Source organism: Erpetoichthys calabaricus, chromosome 12 (genome assembly GCF_900747795.2).
Source record: "Erpetoichthys calabaricus chromosome 12, fErpCal1.3, whole genome shotgun sequence".
Lineage (NCBI taxonomy): Eukaryota > Metazoa > Chordata > Cladistia > Polypteriformes > Polypteridae > Erpetoichthys > Erpetoichthys calabaricus.
Window position 1 is genome coordinate 36406127 of NC_041405.2, and position 19458 is coordinate 36425584.

Consider the following 19458-nt stretch of genomic DNA (forward strand, 5'->3'; position numbering starts at 1 on the left):
CTGCTGCTGTAATCATTGGCTCCCAGTGATCCTTAACTGGTGTAGATTAAATTTACGCCTTACCACGAGCTAGATTAAATGTAAATGAATACAATGCACGTTAAGTTCTTTTGAATTCATTACCCTTACACACATATATTCATGCTCTTGCATTAAATGTTGCACTAACGACAGCAGGCATTTTTTCTTGCAGCATAATGCTATTAATTACCAACGCCATAACACTAATTATGTGCTAAATCAGCACCTGTGTGTGTGGATGTTGCCTGCTTCATAGACAGTTCAGAATTGCTCCATGTTGCAGAACAGTGTGCATTCAATATGTGTGCTCATGCTATTGACCACACTTCCTCTTCAGTTCCGTGATCGTCAGGATGAAAAGCACTAAAGTCGTAGACATTCTGGAAAACCGCAATAACGTCACAACACCACCTCACAACCTACAAAATTGAAATTATATCAGTCATATTTTCCCTGCAAAGCACTTCTTTAAAATACTGTAAAAATACTCAAAACATGCTTGAAAACCATTTGAAAAGCATGCCAAAATGTGAGAAACATTTAAAACTTGCTAGCAAATGACATTGAAATGCTTAGAAAAATGCAAAACACACACTTGAAATTTACAATGATCAAGTGTGAATTGGCACATAATCTTGTTTTTAGCAAGGTAGTATTAATGAATTTGAAGGTGTTCTTGATTATTAATGCTCCTAAAACTATATGAAAGTTCTTGACCGTTTTGTCAGCTGTTATTTTTACATTTTTATTTGGTCTTCCAGAGTCTGTCTGTATTTGTACTTTTTCATTTTACCTTGATCTTTTTTTAATTGATTTTACTGTTTTATTCAGTAATTGTCCTTTATCTGTATACCTCCTTATGTTACTTTGTCTATCATTGTTGCTGTGATGTTTTTGTAATTTATTGTATGTCTAGGATTTGTTGATCACCATTAAATGTTTTCCTTTTAAAATATTTCAGATGCACTTCTTGTAATATTTCATCAGTGTTTTAGTATAATAGTATTGTACTGTTCGATTTTTATATTTATAATGGATTATACCATTGTTAGCATTTTAAAGGTGTTTGTGTTGATTTAAGCTGTTAATTGTGCTATAAAATAGGTCCTTGCAAAGGAAGGAAAGTTAGGATAGAGGAGGACGGGACCTGAAGCTGTAGAATATGACTGCAATCATCAATTGCAGATCAGACTTGTTGGAAGTAGTGGGGTAGTTTAAAGAGAGTGAGAGAAAGCAGCAGGTCAATTCAAAGGAAAAAAAAAAAACTATTTTTACTTTGCGTTGGGTACGTAGAAGCGTTAGTGATTTAAGAAATAACAAAAAGACGGCATAAGCAGTGGTGAAGGAGGACAATGTAAACACACAATTTATATAAAGACAACCAAAAAGTAATTTCTTGTTAGGAAATTAAATGAAACTGAAAAAGTGCATGTGAGCAACAAAATGCAATTTTCACAGCCCTGTATTTACTAAATATTAATAAAATCATGATCTAAAACAGATATTTGCATATTTAAATGTTTCTCTTGGCCTCACTAGCAAACCATGCACTTAATGTTGTAAAACTCATTGGTGATTTTTCTTTATTTTTATTCTTTTGCCATCTTTATCTATATTACTAAACGAAGGTTGTATATATGTACGGATGCCAGACGCACTGAAGTGCACGCGCACTGCGACTCAGCACCCCAGAGTCAAATCCAGCGGCTTCCCAGACTCGGTAGGTAGCACCCAAACAACACAACACAACCTGTAAACTAAACTTCAGGACACAATACAACCGCCGCCCGAACGTGCACACCACCGCATATAAAACCTTCGTTTAGTAATGTTTACGAAGGTTGTATATATGCACGGATGCCAGACACAACCCGTGCCAAAAGCGCACTCGCACAGCGCCCCAGAGTCAAACCCAGCGGCTTCCCAGAGTCAGTAAGTGGCGCCCAAACAACACAACACAACCTGTAAACTAAACTTGAGGTAAAGCATGCATGCCAACAAGTTGCCATGGTGACATATTTAAACATAGACATAGAATAACTAGATGCCTCATGACCAGCAGAATTGTACGTCAACGTCACCGCCATATTGTGAGTGGCACTGCTGTGGAGTGAAGTAATGAATAATGTGCTGCTTGGGATTGTACAAACAGCTGTACGCTCCAAACTAGATCCCGGAGGATTACATTTCATAGGTAAGGCTAAACAATTGTTTTGGTTATATTTGGCCATTAGAAAATCCCGTTTTATAATCTTTACTTTAGCTAAGCCAGGCTAAATGTATTTAGTCACTATGTAGATTGTTGTTAGCTGTTAACATTTCTCAAACTTGATGATGTTTTTTTCTCAAGGAGCACATTGAGGAAACACAGTTTGAAATTGACAGCCATCATTTTATGCTCATGTCTTTAGTTGTGTCTGTCTTCCACAAACTAAGGCTGCACCATATTGCCAGACTGAATACTCTCAAATTATAAGATCTGAGTGAGCGAGAGGAGTGTAAGTCTGTAGATCAGTGAGGTTGTGGAGAGCTTTAAATGTTAAGAGCGGTATTTAGCATTGTATTCTGTAGTTAACAGGGAGCCAGTGAATTTGAGAGAGAATAGGTGTAATATGTTCAGTGGATTTACAACAGCAGGATATTATCTTGGCAGCAGAATTTTGAAGACGTTGTAAGCGATGGATAAGTTTTTGTGGGATGCCAGATAGAATAGCATTACAGTAAATCTATACATGAGGTGACTTGGGCATTAACCAATACTTCAGTACTGTGTTGCGTAAGAACAGGACAAAGTCTGGAAATGTTTCGAAGATAGAAGAAGGAAGTCCCCGAAATGTTACTTATATCGGAGGAATGATTAATAATAATAATTATAATTATTATTTAATAATTGCCATTATTAGTGTATAAATGGATATAAATAATTGCATTTAAACGATTCGCCAAAATCTGTTGTATGTAAATGATACTGTTTTAAACGTTATTGTTTTTTCATCAGAGAACCCGGTTTCCACGTCTACCTGTATTAGTTTAAATGGCACTTTTACCACTCGCAATAAGGCTGACGCGCTGACGTATCGTGTCTACTGGGAAACACAGTGAATGCGCCATCTATCTATATATGTCTATGTATTTAAACTTGAGGTAGTGGTGACTACTGACAGTGTCAGCAGTCAGCTACTCCACAGTGCCAGCGGTCAGTGTTCTCCACTCCACAGTACCAGCAGCTACTCCACTACACAGTGCCACCAGTCAGCGTGCTCTAATCCACTGTGCCAGCACTCAGTGTGGCAGCTGTCAGTGTGGCTTATTTGAATCACATTAAGGTAATTCAGTGTTAAAAGTAAGTTCAATTATGATTCCTAACAGCTAACGACTTCTAGCTACCAACACACCCATAGAAAAACAAAAACGAGGCTGCATAGATAAAAACAATGAACGAAGGTGCCTACAATGCGCTTCTGAAACACCAGAACCACCGTAGTCACGGCTCCAAAAAGAACAGCTTTAGTACAAATATATGTATTTAATTAAATGAAAACTTTCCCAGGACGCTCCCACCCTCCATGATTTTTCATCCCTACAAAGATTGGAGGGAACAGAAAGTAATTGCCATTCTTGGATTTGTGATTCTTTAGAGAATCAGGGGTTTACTGGTACTCTAAGATCATAAGATATCTTAATGTATGAAATATGTAGTGGAGGGGGAGTAAAACTTAGGTTATCTTACTTATATTTAATACATTACAGTGACCATCTCTAATTTGCATGGACATCTGCTATTTTGCATGACATACATTTTATTTTGCACAATATAAGAGTCGATTATGTTTTATTATATTGCCAATATAAGAGAATGCAATTTAATACGTTTAATTGATGCCTGTTTGTAAAGGACTAAATACCTTATTTTCCCATCCAAGAATATGTCAGTTATTTATATAGTTAAAACATTTAGGTTTTGCCATTTGTAAATGTTCTAATTTTTTAATCCTGTCTTTGTTTTGCCTGTCTGTCAGTCTTTTGGTTCATACTTCTTTTGTTGGGTGTGTTTTTTTGCATATGTCTAACTTCTGTGATTTGGCCTGAACTTGATCTTACATGTAGCAACACAGATATGTTCATACAGTATTTAATATTATACAGGCAGATCTTTGGTTATAATGGCCTTGACTTAGAATAGTTGTAGATTAGAATGAGGACATAAACCCCAGTAACTGTTCTTTTTAATTTATTTTCAATTATTATTAAATTAAAATTCTCAGTAGTTTAACTTAAATATAATTTGAAGAAAAAAACTTGAAAAAGTGGATGAATACCATTATATAACTAACAAATTAGTAGCAGTTCTGTGATTGATTGCAATTTTAAAGGGGAAAGATTGTAAAAATGTGAAAGGATTAGTACTAATGAAATGCACAATTTTAACTACAGGCAGTCCCCAGGTTATGTATGAGATAGGGACTGTAGGTTTGTTCTTAACTCTTTTAGGGCTAATTTTTTTTTTTGTTTCTTTTCTCCCAGGGCTGAATATTTTTCCAAAAACTAACATTTTTTAAAAAAGAACACAAAGCAATTGTTTAACATATCAAATCAACAAAAAATATTTACTTTTGACAAATGTTACTGGCTTGCATGTTGTATGAGCCTGCATACTCTATGATTTCACATACATATCACATACATTTTACACAGCAAAGTCTGATCTCGCTCAAAGCAGCCAATTTCAGTCATTGCCACATTGCACTCCTTACAATATGTGTTGCTTTGGTGCCTATTTTTCAATTGTCTGTTGCTGCATTTTCTCACATATATTGTTAGTGTGTACTGTAGATAGACAAATCACCCATTTGCCATCGTGCCATGCCACTGCCACCAAGTTTTCTGCCTGCATGAAAACCGTATTGTCACCTGTTTTCATCTTCTGAAACTTTATGAACTTTATGTATGGCATTATAACCTGGCTCACCTCATGGGATTTGCTTCTGTTTACTACAGAAGTGAATAAAACTTTGCAGCAGCACGTACCTAAGCCACCAGGGGACAAAACACGTTTGGACCAATGCTCCCTGAAGTTATATCACCAGTTCTGTCCCATCTCTATTTGTAATGCCACAGCGCGCTTCATCTCGTCTTTCGTTGTGGGTTTCCACTTTGAAAAACGAGAATGCGATGCAAACACAGCCCGCGATTCAAAAAAAATCTCTGCCTACCTGTTTGTCTCGTCTGACAGTAGCTGAAAAGCAGCATCAGGAGAGAGCAGCCTGAAGTACAGCAGCTGGTGATCTGTCGTGTCCAATAGCAAGCCATGCCGTCTTGTAAACTCCGGTAGCCAGATCGGCTCTCAACGGATCAATGTCTGTGTATTTATCCCATGCGAACCTTGCCGTAGATGCATCAGCTGCGCGAAGGCACTCAACTGGCAGCAGATCCGCTGGCGCGGCATTGACTGGTGTCTGATCAGCTGATGCCTGCTTCTCACTCTCTTGCTCGATCTCCTGATCACTGCCAATAAAATCCATCCATCCATCCATCCATTATCCAACCCGCTGAATCCGAACACAGGGTCACGGGGGTCTGCCGGAGCCAATCCCAGCCAACACAGGGCACAAGGCAGGAACCAATCCTGGGCAGGGTGCCAACCCACCGCAGGACACACACAAACACACCCACACACCAAACACACACTAGGGCCAATTTAGAATCGCCAATCCACCTAACCTGCATGTCATTGGACTGTGGGAGGAAACCGGAGCGCCCGGAGAAAACCCACGCAGACACGGGGAGAACATGCAAACTCCACGCAGGGAGGACCCGGGAAGCGAACCCAGGTCCCCAGGTCTTCTAACTGCGAGGCAGCAGCGCTACCCACTGCGCCACCGTGCCGCCCCCAATAAAATCCAATTCTGAAAAATCAAATGTCCGACTCCACGATAATGCGCAAAACATCGTCTGCCGAGTGTTTTCTTTTCTGCACTTGCTTCCCTGCCTTTTCACATGTCGGTGCCATCTTGCCATTGTTTACATTTCGCAACTCACGCACACGCAATGTTTAGTTGCCGAGTCAACGAGTCTAGCATTCCTCCAAGCACAGAGGGAATGCCTGTGACGTGACAGTGAGATTTGTTGCCATTAACAGCTGATTGTCGCCCCCTATCCCTGGATGTCGACTTTTGTCGACATTCGCCTTCAACCCCTCCTGTCGACAAAAGTCGACATCCGCCCTAAAAGAGTTAAGTTGAATTTGTATGTAAGTCGGAACAGGTACATTATTTTAATAAATGCTATTGTTGACCGACTGTAACCAAGTGCTCTGCCAATGAATGATGGAGTTACACCTCTCTCTGACCTTTTATTATTTCTACTTTATTTTCCATGGTGATAGTTTTTCTCTTCTTTACTGTATCATCAGCACTTGCATCAGATTTGTGTTTCACAGACATTGTTGAAGGGTGAAGACAAAAGGTTAAGATAAGCTCTTCTGCACAGCACTGTACACACTATCACAGCAGGAAGGCACCCCTCGTCAGCACGTCTGGTGTATTGACGAGAGACAACTTCCTGCTATGTACGTAACAGTACAAGCAGGCTTGCTATTGAGAATGAATGGGGGTGGCGAGGGGCGGTTCTCCACCTGCCCACCACACAGTCACCTCCACTTGCATACAGTATGCTGCCTGCAGTGTCCGCCCACTGAGAACGAACAGGGTGTAGCCAAAGGTGGGTAGTGAATTGCCCACCACCGCCCCCATTCAACAGGCAGCTACCCGAGGCACACTACAATGCTGCCCCACGCCACCCCATTCACCCTCAATGGCCTCCATTCAGCCACAACTGGGTCACCGCTTGCAGCATCATCAGCTGCCCACCAAAAACGAATGGGCTTCTGTTTGAGGAACACTGCAAGGCTGTGTGGTGGGCAGGCAGTGAAACGCCCCCCTCCGCCCCATCCAGCCACCGTTTGTAAAATCAACATGTGTTTGTAAGCATTTTAAGAACAGCATCAATAGTCAATTGGAAATTTAGATCTGAAGGTCTGGATTATGACCTGGTTTTCAGTTCATATTATGTATTTTAGCATTAATATAACTCTAAAAGTCCACACTTCACTCTGCTTCTAGTTTTTCATAATGCCCCTACTCTACCTGTAAATTTGGATGAAGGCCATCCAAATGTTAATGTATTTTTACCCCCAAATACCAATTTTTTTGGTCCAAACAGTGGGTCAGTTGATCTTTCATTGCCTTTTATTTTGTATTTGTTCACCCAGGCTGTCTGAGCAACCTAAAAACTCAATTTTAGAAGTTATACACTATATATTATTTCATAAGGCACAATGCTGATACTTGGAATGAAGTCCCAGGATATAGCATTCAAGTTGTGTCCTTAGCTTGAGCAGTTCAGAAGATTCTCCTGAACACAATATAACCATAGCAAAGAAAGCAGCAACATCCTTGGGGTAGTCTGATTTAGAAGTTAATGAAGAAGACATCACAGCACAAATTGAATGTTATGGAAAATTACTTGGCAATAAAGATCTGATTCAAATGGAGGTATAGATTTACAGTATAGAGCAGCATTAAAACTGAAAATGACATGCAGCAGCTCACCTGAAAATACTTAACAGAAGCTGTTAATTTACTAGAAGCAGAGACAGCAAAATTTGAAAAACTTCAAAAGATTTACTAGGTGTGCAGAAAAGTTAATGAAGTAAAGGAAAGTGTCACTTTAGATTACATTCAGACTTGGGAGTTCACAAAAGTAAAGGAACAAACAGGATCTTCTATATCAGTATCAAACACCTGTAGGATGTTTAAGCATAAGGTTGGCATACTGTACATCCCCATGGTTCAAACTTTTAATTAAGCTATGTGTGTTTATATGATTTAAAATATAGTAATTGTTCACTGTTTCATTATAACATTTTCTTATTTTAAAGATAAAAATAAAACTTTATTCAGTTTTGCCCATTCATTAATGGACATTTTCAGTATAGTTCCATCTTGCATACTTCAGCAGGATCAGAACTCTCTTATTTTGTAACTGGAGACCTACCTGCCTGTACATAGCCACATCTGTAAACCTAATAATATCAATGGAAGAATTCCACTCACCGGAAAATAGCTGACCTCAAATAGCAATATTTGTAGAAGTCTGTGCCATTGACTAGATCACAAACAGTGCATAAAAATATCCTCTTACTTTTGTCTTTATTTTCCAAATATGAAGTTTTCATTCATTCTATGCAGAAAAAGACTGATGACATCAATCTATATCAGGAAAAAAAAAAAGTACAATTTTTATCATGAGAACATTTTAACATGAGAAATGTTAATTTTTGTATTATATTTCTTTGACACTGTTAATGCATAAAGAAAATTAACATGCTAAGTAACTTTCAGTGTTCATTTTTAATATACCTAATTTTGTTTATTTTAGCCTGGTAGCTCCTGTGAAAAGTTGAAGACTTCCTCTTCCCGTTCAAAGAGGTTAGTATACCCTGTTGTTTCAATACACTAAAGTTATTTGGATGTAGAAGGTTATGAATATTCAAATGTTTTAAAGTATTTAATCAAGATATGTGTTCATGATTATTTAATTGGTATTCAAAAAGTATGAATTGTTTTTTAAATAGTATCTATCTATTATAAAAAGAAATCCTGTCCCCTGTCCTGATAGTCTACTATACGTGATCTTTCTCGGAAGATAATTTAAAGACCCGTGAGACGAAAGAGACCTGCCACGGTGCGTCTCACGGGAACATAGAACGAGAGTCTTGCAAGACACACCCTACTTACAAGCAATATCAGAAAAAACAAATCAGTAGTGTAAAGGCAGTCATGCAGCACACACAGCTCCAGGGCTCTCAGTGCATATAAAGTGTTTAAGGTCAATACGGTAGAAATGAAATGAATAGGGTAGGAATGAAATGTTGACGATTAAACGAAGAAGAAAGAAAAGCGCTGAGAAAAGAGACTCAAATGCGTTGGACAGAAAAAAGAGCAAAAAAGAATAATCGAGGTGCAAATTCAGAAAATAAGGAAAGTAATTATCAGCCCGGAACAAGTGGAATTGAAAAAAAAAAAAAAGCACGTCCAATCCGGCTCTAAATTAAATGACAGTGAGTAAAATGACAAAGTAGAACTTCATAGAGATGTTTACAAACATATAAACACATGCAGAGCAGGGTAGAGACTATGAAACCAGGGAAATTAGAAAGGCTCAAAAAAAAAAAAAAAAGTTAAAAGATATGAAAGTAGGAAAATTAGAAAATATAAAAAAGTAAAGATCGCAGTAGCGCAAACAGTGGATCAGGATGCATTTCACTGCGTGTTGTCCTGTATAACTATGCATGTGACAAATAAAGAATCTTCAAAAACGTTCTGTCTAGCCCTTGTACAAAAACCTGGAGAAAAGCTGGGGTATCACCTTGGTAACCCCATGTACTTTTGGAACTGTAAGAGGAAAATAGCACGACTTTACAGACAAGAGTCCAATGCAAAACTCTACTTACTTTGTTACTTTGTAAAAAAAAAAAAAAAAAAAAAATATTAAATGCTGATGATTTAGGTCGTTTTGTCTATGCTGAAATTCCAAACAGAGAAACTTATCCTGACCTCGTTAAAAAGATTCAGCATATTGGGACTCACAAGATTACAAATATTGTTTTTACAGAAGTTCTGAAATAAAAGTGAAACTAATGAAATAGCAACAATTCAAAGAAAAAATAATCTTAGAAAGTGTGTATCTGGAAAACCAAATACAAGGGTTGGTGAGCGAAGCGAGTATGTAGATAATAAAATGTAATCAAGTTGATAAGCCTTCAGCTACTCAAATTAAGTAAAATCTTTTTCTTCCTCATGTTAGACATTTAAAAATAAGAGATTCAGTAGTAAGGATTTTGTGGCTAATCCCTTTTGCCAACTGGTCTAAATTAAATTTATAAAAAAAAAAATTGCCCTTACATAGGGGATATCCCGCCTTTGTACCAGGCATTAACATGCATTTTTCGTTGAATTGCAATCATGTTAACATTGACCACATTACTAAACAAGGTGTAAATATACTTGATATCAATTTGTGTTTGAAATACTCGGAACATTTTCAGAGATGTAAGATGACCACATATAATCTAAATAATTTTTGTATCCACCTACAACAAACACAAAAGTGGAAGCTGTGATTTGTCTGGACACGACATGGGCCCTAGAGATGTATTTTAATACCCGATGTTCATTTGATCTGTTTAAATTATCATTAGATACAATCCAGATACAAAATGCATACTAATTCCTGGGTTAAAGGTTCCAAAGAGTCACATGGATGATGTGAATAGAACCTGTCAGTTTTAGGTAATATAATTTTTATATAGTGTACTGTAATTTACAAGGTTACATACATTGTAAAGATATACTTTACATAAAACATAAAAGTGCATACACCAGCATAGTTTGCATCTGTTCACGACAACACACTCGGGTGACGAACAAGCCAGTTTCCTGTTTGTATGCGCCGATGATTTCCGCACATGTTCAGTCTCTTCCTAGGGAGAGAGAGAGATAAACATTTTAGTGTACTATTACACTGTGCATTCTATGGTATAATTAACTATTTTTGTGCTTAAAAAAATATATATTTACATACAGCTTGTACGGTCCGGAACGGTTTAATTGTATTTACATACAATCCTATGGGGGAAATAACTTCGGGTCACGACCAAATCGGGTTGCGACCAGAGTTTTGGAATAAATTACAGTCGTGACCTGAGGTTCCACTGTACTTCTATTCAAATATGTGAAACAGACACATGCGGTAGATATCTAAAATCTAAAGGCCCTTATTGAAAATGTGCTTTTCCCACTTGTTTTTCACTTAAATTTATTTTGATTATAAAAGTTTAATGGTGAAAAAGGGTCTAAAAGGATCTGTCTTGATTTCAGCCTTTCAGTCAGTGAAAACTGAAATTTCAATAATGATTTTTGTATACTTCTTATATCCACTTTATATTTGTCATTCCAAATGTAGCAAGCATGTTAATTATCAGTAAATACTGTATCAGACAATATTGAAATGCATGTAATTGTAAGTAACAGTTTCATCTGCTGCCTTGCATCTCATTAGCAGTACCTGTCTTAGTCACATGTTCATAGTTCAGGAGGTGAAAAACTGGGATCTTTTTGATTTGTTGGAAATTAATAATGTAACAAGTACAAAGCATACCTTCAATGCTTTGGAGAAGAATGAATAACTCCATCCAGCAGCAAGTTAAATTTTTCAAAAAAATATAGTAAAATAAGCAGTAATTAAACAACAAAAGAGACTAAAAGTCTTAATTCATTTAGAATATAATTGCTTTAGAATAAAACCATAAGAAGTTAATACTGGGATAAGCAGATGAGTCTTTAAGGCTCCTGCACTTCACATTATATTGCTGCTGGGTAGTAGTATTCTTTTTTTCATCCAGTTTCTTTGTGAAGCTGACCAGAGCAGACATTCAGTGTGCACACTTTTACAACAGGAAGACAGGTCAGATGGTATTACTTCAACATCATTACATAATTATCCTTTTTGATTAAGTTTACATACCTTTGTGAAAACATATTTTCACTTTGTCGTTTTCAGTTATTGAGTGTTGATTGATGGGCAAAAATGTCAAAATTATGAATTTAAAATTCAATGTATGACACAGTAAAGTGTGCAGAAAGTGAAGGGGACTGAACACATTGTGAATCCTCTGTATATTACAAGCTGTTCCACCTCCTTGGTGATAGTTGTTGTAACCTTTTGTTTAGCATCCTTAATTGTGCATGTTAACTTTGCACCGTCTGATGAATAAGACATGCAGGAATCTTAATATTTCAAATGACATCATCTAGTTGCTACAGTCCTACTTACCCTGTACTGGGAGGGAAGTCTATCTTTTATTATTGTAACTGGAGCATATTAGGCAAGCAGCTTAGACTAGGAAATAAATAAGCAGCCTTGATTACATTCTCATTTAAGAAAAATTCCCATTTAGAGCACTAATTTTAAACATGACTGAAAGTAGGGACTTTGTTTTTTAAAATTTAGAAAAAAATTGTTGGTGAAAATGTGAGTCAATTTAAGATCAAGCTCAATAACATCCAGTTTGCATCACAACTGTCATTAATAGTTGCAGAATATAAAGTAGTGATACAGCCTCTTTGAAGGGCATGTATGTTGGATTACATACTGTGTTATTATGAGAATATATCCAAATGATGCTTTTGTTATTTTCCTTTTTTTGCTTTCTGTCTCATCTAGGAAACCTTCTGTAGTAACAAAATATGTTGAGTCTGATATTTCAAATGAAAGTGGTCATGAAAACACCTCCAATGATAATACTTCTGAGAATAATTTGGATGTTAACAGGTTGCCAAAAGGTAAATTAGTGGTATTGACAAGTTTTTTTGTTTTTTTCTACATTTTGATGGTGACTGGAGTAGGTGGAATAATGACAATTACATTCCTGTACTGTAAAATTTTTTTAACATGAATAACTGTCCTTTAAAGTTATGTGTTTATTTTACTGGTATAAAGCAACCTGTATACAAAAAAGGCGCAATTTGAAGGCCTTCACTGTGTAGTTGCAAAAGTGTGTTTTTTAAATACACAGGATTGCTTCTTAGTAAAATACACTTGTTTTTTTGGGAGTAAGGGTATTTCCATTGAATGGATTTTTTTTCCATGCTATCTAGAAAAATTTGAACAGGCAAGAAGATGAGATTTTTTTATTTTATATGGATGTTAGTATATAGTAAAGAGAACAGAAAAACAGAAATGGGCTTTCTTACCTTATCTTTTGGCCTTAATCTTGAAAGTTGTTTTTGATCATGCTTCTTGTTCATATCAGTTTAGAAATATTTAAAAATATATAAGATGACATAATGTATACATTTATTAATCCATCTAAATGCCCAGTCACACAAGTTATTTTGTTAGTATAACAAATTTTTTGCAGAATTGATTGTCTTCAGTTTTGAACTGTTTTCTACCTTCAAATACAGTATGCACTAAATAGATGTTTGCTTAGATTTAACATTCAAAATGTTTTCTAATAAAATGTTAAGTATTAATTTCTTTTACCTTTCTAGGAACTATTGTTGTCCAACCTGAGCCAGTATCAAATGAAATTAAAGATGATTTTAGAGGTCCTGAGTTTAGGAATCGACCAACAAAACCTAAACCAGACATTTCCAAAAAGAGAGGAGGTATATATTAAATTTAGAATATTAAACTGGTTAAATTAAAATTTTTTGATGAACAATTCTTCTTTAAAATATATTTTGTGATTCTGGGTGATGTAAGTTTTCATTGTTCCTTTAGTTTGAGAATTTTATTGTATTTCGGTTTAACTACAGCAGTTTTGTAATGACAAAGTAGATTTTTGGCAGGCAAGTTTTCATTTTCAATTAAATTCACTTAAGATAATTGGAAGGAAATATAGAACACAAGCTTGTGTGTAACATTATCTGTTTGCATTTGTTTTGTTTGCTTCCCTCACTGTTTCACAACTTGTTCTAAGTAAACTACTTCAGCTTCTGCTCTGTGTCTTCATAATCTGTGTCAGGATTACAAAAGCTTTTGAAAGGCTTTCCTAAGGCCAGGTTTATACTTCACACTCAGAACGCGTATGTGCACGCATCATGGCTGCCATGCGTTCCCAGCATTCATTTGATGTGTCCTCTGAACACGTCCTCAGAAATTAATGTGGCTCGTGCACGAGTTGCATTACCATCAAAAAGTCGGTTTTGGGGGTCTGGTGCAGTGTGATCAAGTCAGAACATGACGTCAGGGTCTCTGTTTACTATCTACATATGACAGAAAGCCGCTTTGTGGATCCTACAGGATTGAAGTGCATGTTTCGATGTTTGATGAATAGTTCGATGTGGTGAAGCAAAATGCCAACGTAGAAATGCAGTTGTGGTGCTTTTATAGTGAAGTGTCACATATTCCCAACATGATGACACGATACATTTTAAAAGTGTCACATGCCATCTTCTGTGCTGTCTTTTTTTTTTTTTTTTTTTTTTTTTTGGGCACCTTCACAACAGCATCAGAATGTATGGCAGCATATTTGAGCCACAGAGAAAAAAGTTAAGGACACAGTGAAAAGATCTATTGTGTGATTAAAGTGGAAATTGTGGCTTTAATCTCAAAATGTCCACTTTAATCTCATAGTTTATTTTATCATTAAAGTAGACTGTCATAACCGTCGTCTTAAAACCGACCCCATTGTTAATCGCTACATGCTTTTGGGGCTTCCTCCTGAACTGACAGCAGTGGCAAGCAGCAATTGCCACATAGAACACATTTAATTTATATTCCAGCTCTCTGCACATTTTGAATCATTAGATTTATCTATAATAATAAAAGGCAAAGCCCTCACTGACTGACTGACTCACTCATCACTAATTCTCCAACTTCCCGTGTAGGTGGAAGGCTGAAATTTGGCAGGCTCATTCCTTACAGCTTACTTACAAAAGTTAGGCAGGTTTCATTTCGAAATTATACGCGTAATGGTCATAACTGGAACATATTTTTTGTCCATACACTGTAATGGAGGAGGCGGAGTCACGTATCGCGTCATCACGCCTCCTACGTAATGACGTGAACTAAAAACAAGGAAGAGATTTACAGCACGAGTCAAACGCGGGAACGAAGGTAAATGACGTTAATTTTTGACTGTCTTTTAATACTGTGTAAGCATACATATTAACACATGTGCAATTAAACGTGTGCATTTACGGGGTGATTTCTCAGGCTTAAAAGCTCGCCTTTTATCAAACGCGGGAACAAAGGTAACTGACGTTGTTCACTGTCTTTTAATACTGTGTAACCATACATATTAACACGTGCAATTAAACGTGTGCATTTACGGGGTGATTTCTCAGGCTTAAAAGCTCGCCTTTTACTAAAAAGGTAAATGCTAAACTATTTTCAATCAGTTTAATGAAACGCTCCCGTTAAGGATTGCAATAACATATTCGCGAGATAAAAGAACGAAGTAGGGGGAAATGACGTAAGAGCCGCAAACAGCGAAGAGCAAAAAATTAATTAAACAATTGAGAAGGGAGCGAGTGAAGCATTCAAGCATGTTCATAAGGGAAACAAAGCACGGTGTAAAACGTAAGTTTAAATTAAGTTTATAGAAACGCTCCCCCTGCGGATTGCAATAACATATTCGCGAGATAAAAGTTTAATGAGAAGACACGAGGTATAAACGAACCACACGCCGTGGCGCAACGTTAGGGGCAACAGTTTCAACCATTCTATGATCTGCTTCTCGCAACTGAAAGACGGCACATGGCGGATGTTAGCCGACTTGCTGACCGCAACATTAGGGGCTTCAACTCTGGCGCTGACGCCACATCTCAGTGCCAACACTTTCCACACTCTACTTAAAAGACATGCCCTCCTCACTGGACAGTTAAAAAGACCAATCAAACTAACGATGACATCAAGTATTACCCAATCAAAAGTAGGAAAGGAGGCATCTTCATAAAATGCGTGTGGGATGATTTGCATGAGACGCTGCTTTAAAAAAAATGATAAAAAAAATACGGGACAAATCCCGTCCAGTATTGATTCAAAACGGGACGCGCAATTTCATTCTCAAATGCGGCACGATTCCGTATTTTAAAGGACGGGTGGCAACCCTACAGTGCCAGGTAACCACCCATACAATCAGATTGTGATTCAGACTAGGAATGCAATGAATGTAATTACCCCGATCTACATACAAGGCGAAAGTCTTGCAACATTCAAAGATGATGGTTTGGGATAAGTACACCATACAACATAAAAGAGCTTATGAAGCCTTGAACCGAAAAAAGCAACATCTCAGAGATCGTAAAAAAAAAAAAAGGAGGTAATGTCGTTTTACTCGCTGTAGATTTTATTCAAACATTACCAGTTATTCCACGAGGGAGACCAGCAGATGAACTCAACGCGTGTTTAAAATCCATGCTTCTCCCAAGCTCGGTTATATGTCGCGTGTTCTCGGGTAGGTACACCAAAAAATGTATACATTTAAGCATGTAATGGACAAACAAAAAATGAGGTATACCCGAGGGCACTGCAGTAGTACTTAATCTAACTTTACTTCTTAAATGTTAATGTTTTACTGTTTAATAATTTATACGCTTCTTATATGTTGTTCAAATTGTTTTATCAAAATACCAGTGACAGCGCAATGCACGATAACATGGAGTGAATACACCATACGCATCCGCCCACGGCCGCCCTGGTGTGCGCAGATACGAGTTGATTCTACAATAAAATAAAATAAACATAAAAAGAGTAATACAATCATCACCCATAAAGCGGATAGTAGACGTGACGTACTATATGTGTACCACATTTCAAGTCAATAGGTGAAACGGTTTGCGAGCTACAGGTGATTTAAAATCCTGGACAGACACACAAATTGCCACGGTAGCAAATTACAGAAGAAGATTTTACTGTTTAATAATTTATATTTATATAAAATGTGCTTCTTATATATTACTTCATATTCTCATATGATAATGATGTTAATATTTATATTGATTTCTATGTTATTGAAACTGCATGTATGTGTGTATATGTATGTGTATATATATATATATATATATATATATATATATATATATATATACACTAGCAAAATACCCGCGCTTCGCAGCACAGAAGTAGTGTGTTAAAGAGGTTATGAAAAAAAAAAGGAAACATTTTAAAAATAACGTAACATGATTGTCAATGTAATTGTGTTGTCATTGTTATAAGTGTTGCTGTCTTTTATATATATATATATATATATATATATATATATATATATATATATATTATATATATAATATACACACACATATAAACATTTTTATACATATACATATATATACATATCTACATATACACATATCTACATATATATACACACATACATAAACACACACATAAGACTTATTGACTGAAACGGGCTTTCACGAAAACAGTTAGGGCTTTGCTACAGGATACACCCTCCACAAGTTAACCAAGTAAAAATAAAATACATATTTCTGTTTTATTTAAAGCTTTTAAGTTCATATGCATAGCCCCATTTGGCTGTTTAATTTTTTTTTTTCTTCAGTAATATATATATATATATATATATATATATATATATGTGAATGTATGTATGTATATATCTATGTCTATATATATATATATATATATATATGTGAATGTATGTATGTATATATCTATGTCTATATATATATATATATATATATATATATATATATATATATATATATTTAGATATGTAAATTTGTATATGTATATATATGTTTATGTGGATGTGTATATACGTATGTATATGTAGATATGTGTATATGTAGATATGTATATATATATGTTTATGTATATATATGTTTATGTGTGTGTGTGTGCATATTATATATATATATATAAAAGACAGCAACACTCATAACAATGACAACACAATTACATTGACAATCATGCTACGTTATTTTTAAAATGTTTCCTTTTTTTTTCATAACCTCTTTAACACATTACTTCTCCGCTGCGAAGCGCGGGTATTTTGCTAGTACTTAATATCACTTAAATGATGAAATGAATTAAAGTACGCATATTACATTTTACAGAGAATATAAATAATGAATACTGGTAATTACACATGTGGCGAGTGGCAAAGCGGTAGCACTACTGCCTTGCAGTAGGGAATCATGTTCCTGGTGTTCCTTGCCTGGAGTTTACATATTTTCCTGGTGGGTTTCCATAGTGCGCTCCCATTTCCATCCAAGGACATGAAGGTTTTTTGGATTTGGTGAGGCTAAATTGACGCTAGCGTATGTGTGTGCTTGTGTTCACCTCGCGATGAGCTGATGCCCTGTCCAGGGATTATTTCTGTCTCGTGCCCTATGCTTCCTGGAATGGGCACATCCCTGGATGTAATCATTAAACATCCTTTTCACAGATGTCGTGGCAAGGTGTTCTTGGAATTTAATGGATGTTTCAGGCAATTCACAACACAGGGAAGCTGAACGTTTTCTCACTATGATGATATCTCACACTGCCACCTGGTGGAATCTTCCAGATTTATGTAAAGTACGCATGCAAGTATAAACGGTAATGTTTGTGTAGCAGTAGTGTCTGCTGGAGCACACATCACGTTGCGTGAAGTATAAATCCGGCCTAATCCTGCAATACAACAGTTAATTTGAAGTTTACTGAACTCTGCCTTAACTGTGCCTTTGCTCCTAAGGGCCATCTGTATTTGTCTCTGATGGTAATCATAAATGGCAAATATACAGTAAGTTAAATAACCTTGTTTGTCTGTCACAGTGTACCTCACATATTCCCTAATACACTAGGTGTCAGGGTCCTCCAAAACAAGAACGCAGTGGAATTGATGATATCTATAAGAATCTGAGATAGAGGAAGGATCTGGACTTATTTTGTATTTAAGTAATGAAATTAAAATTCTTTAAGGACCAGTAAAGTAGTAGTAAAGAACCTTTAGGAGGAGTGTAAATCTTCTATTAAATACATAGTGTTGATGCTGAAGTCGATAACAATGAGAGACAAAAACACCAATTTAAAATAAAAAGCAATTTCTTTATTCTTTACTAGCCATGTGCGCCCAACTACATTGCACGTGTTAAAGTTATCTGTGAACGGCTCCCTGTTTAAACGCGGCTGCCAGTCGTGAACTGGGCCCTTCGTCGCACAGCATTATGATTTTTTTATAAGGGAAACAAAATTACAAAACAAAACCTTTGGACATTGATTCGATAGGAATGGCCTACTCAGGAATCACTGTCCGAATAGTAATTATGTGGTGGTGTAGGAGCATTTCTGCTTCTCTCCGTTCACAGTCCGTCTCGTTTTCAAGACGCTGTCGTTTCCTCTCACAATCTCTTCTCAACCTTTCTCCAATCTCGCAGGTTGCTTTGTGGCAATCCAAAGAGTAAGGCAATAAACACGGAGCAATGGTTATAAAAGGGGGACACATAGGTATCCAGGCTCTTTAAAGCATAAATAGGGATCACTTCACTGACATGTGAGCAAGCCAGAGTACAACTGTGAGACGCACAGCACTCGCCGGCTACAACGTAACAATAATAATTTCCGGAACGTGCTGTTATGTTGTCATTCATTTTACCCACTGTCTTTCTTTCATTCATATGTTACATAGGCACGTACCTTTTATCTTCGGCAATCTCATTAATAATAATAATAATAATAATACATTTTATTTATATAGCGCCTTTCCCATGCTCAAGGCACTTACAGAATATAATAAAGAACGGCAGAATATACAGTATATAGCATTGTACAAACCAGATAAATAAATAAAGAAGATTAAGACAGTAAATTCTGAAAAAAACAGACAACATAATTGATGGTCTAGCACACACATACAGGTTACAT

General features: G+C 36.4%; 1 protein-coding gene across 3 annotated transcripts in view; it reads left to right on the forward strand.

The window, feature by feature from the left end:
- The window catches only part of atrx (ATRX chromatin remodeler), a 387366-nt gene that overhangs the window by 47707 nt on the left and 320201 nt on the right, over positions 1–19458 (forward strand). For all 3 annotated transcript variants that reach the window (XM_051934359.1, XM_051934358.1, XM_051934360.1), the window contains 3 exons: positions 8461–8510; positions 12307–12425; positions 13137–13253. In XM_051934359.1, the coding sequence (XP_051790319.1) occupies positions 8461–8510; positions 12307–12425; positions 13137–13253 (286 nt within the window). The remainder of the gene's footprint in view (positions 1–8460; positions 8511–12306; positions 12426–13136; positions 13254–19458) is intronic.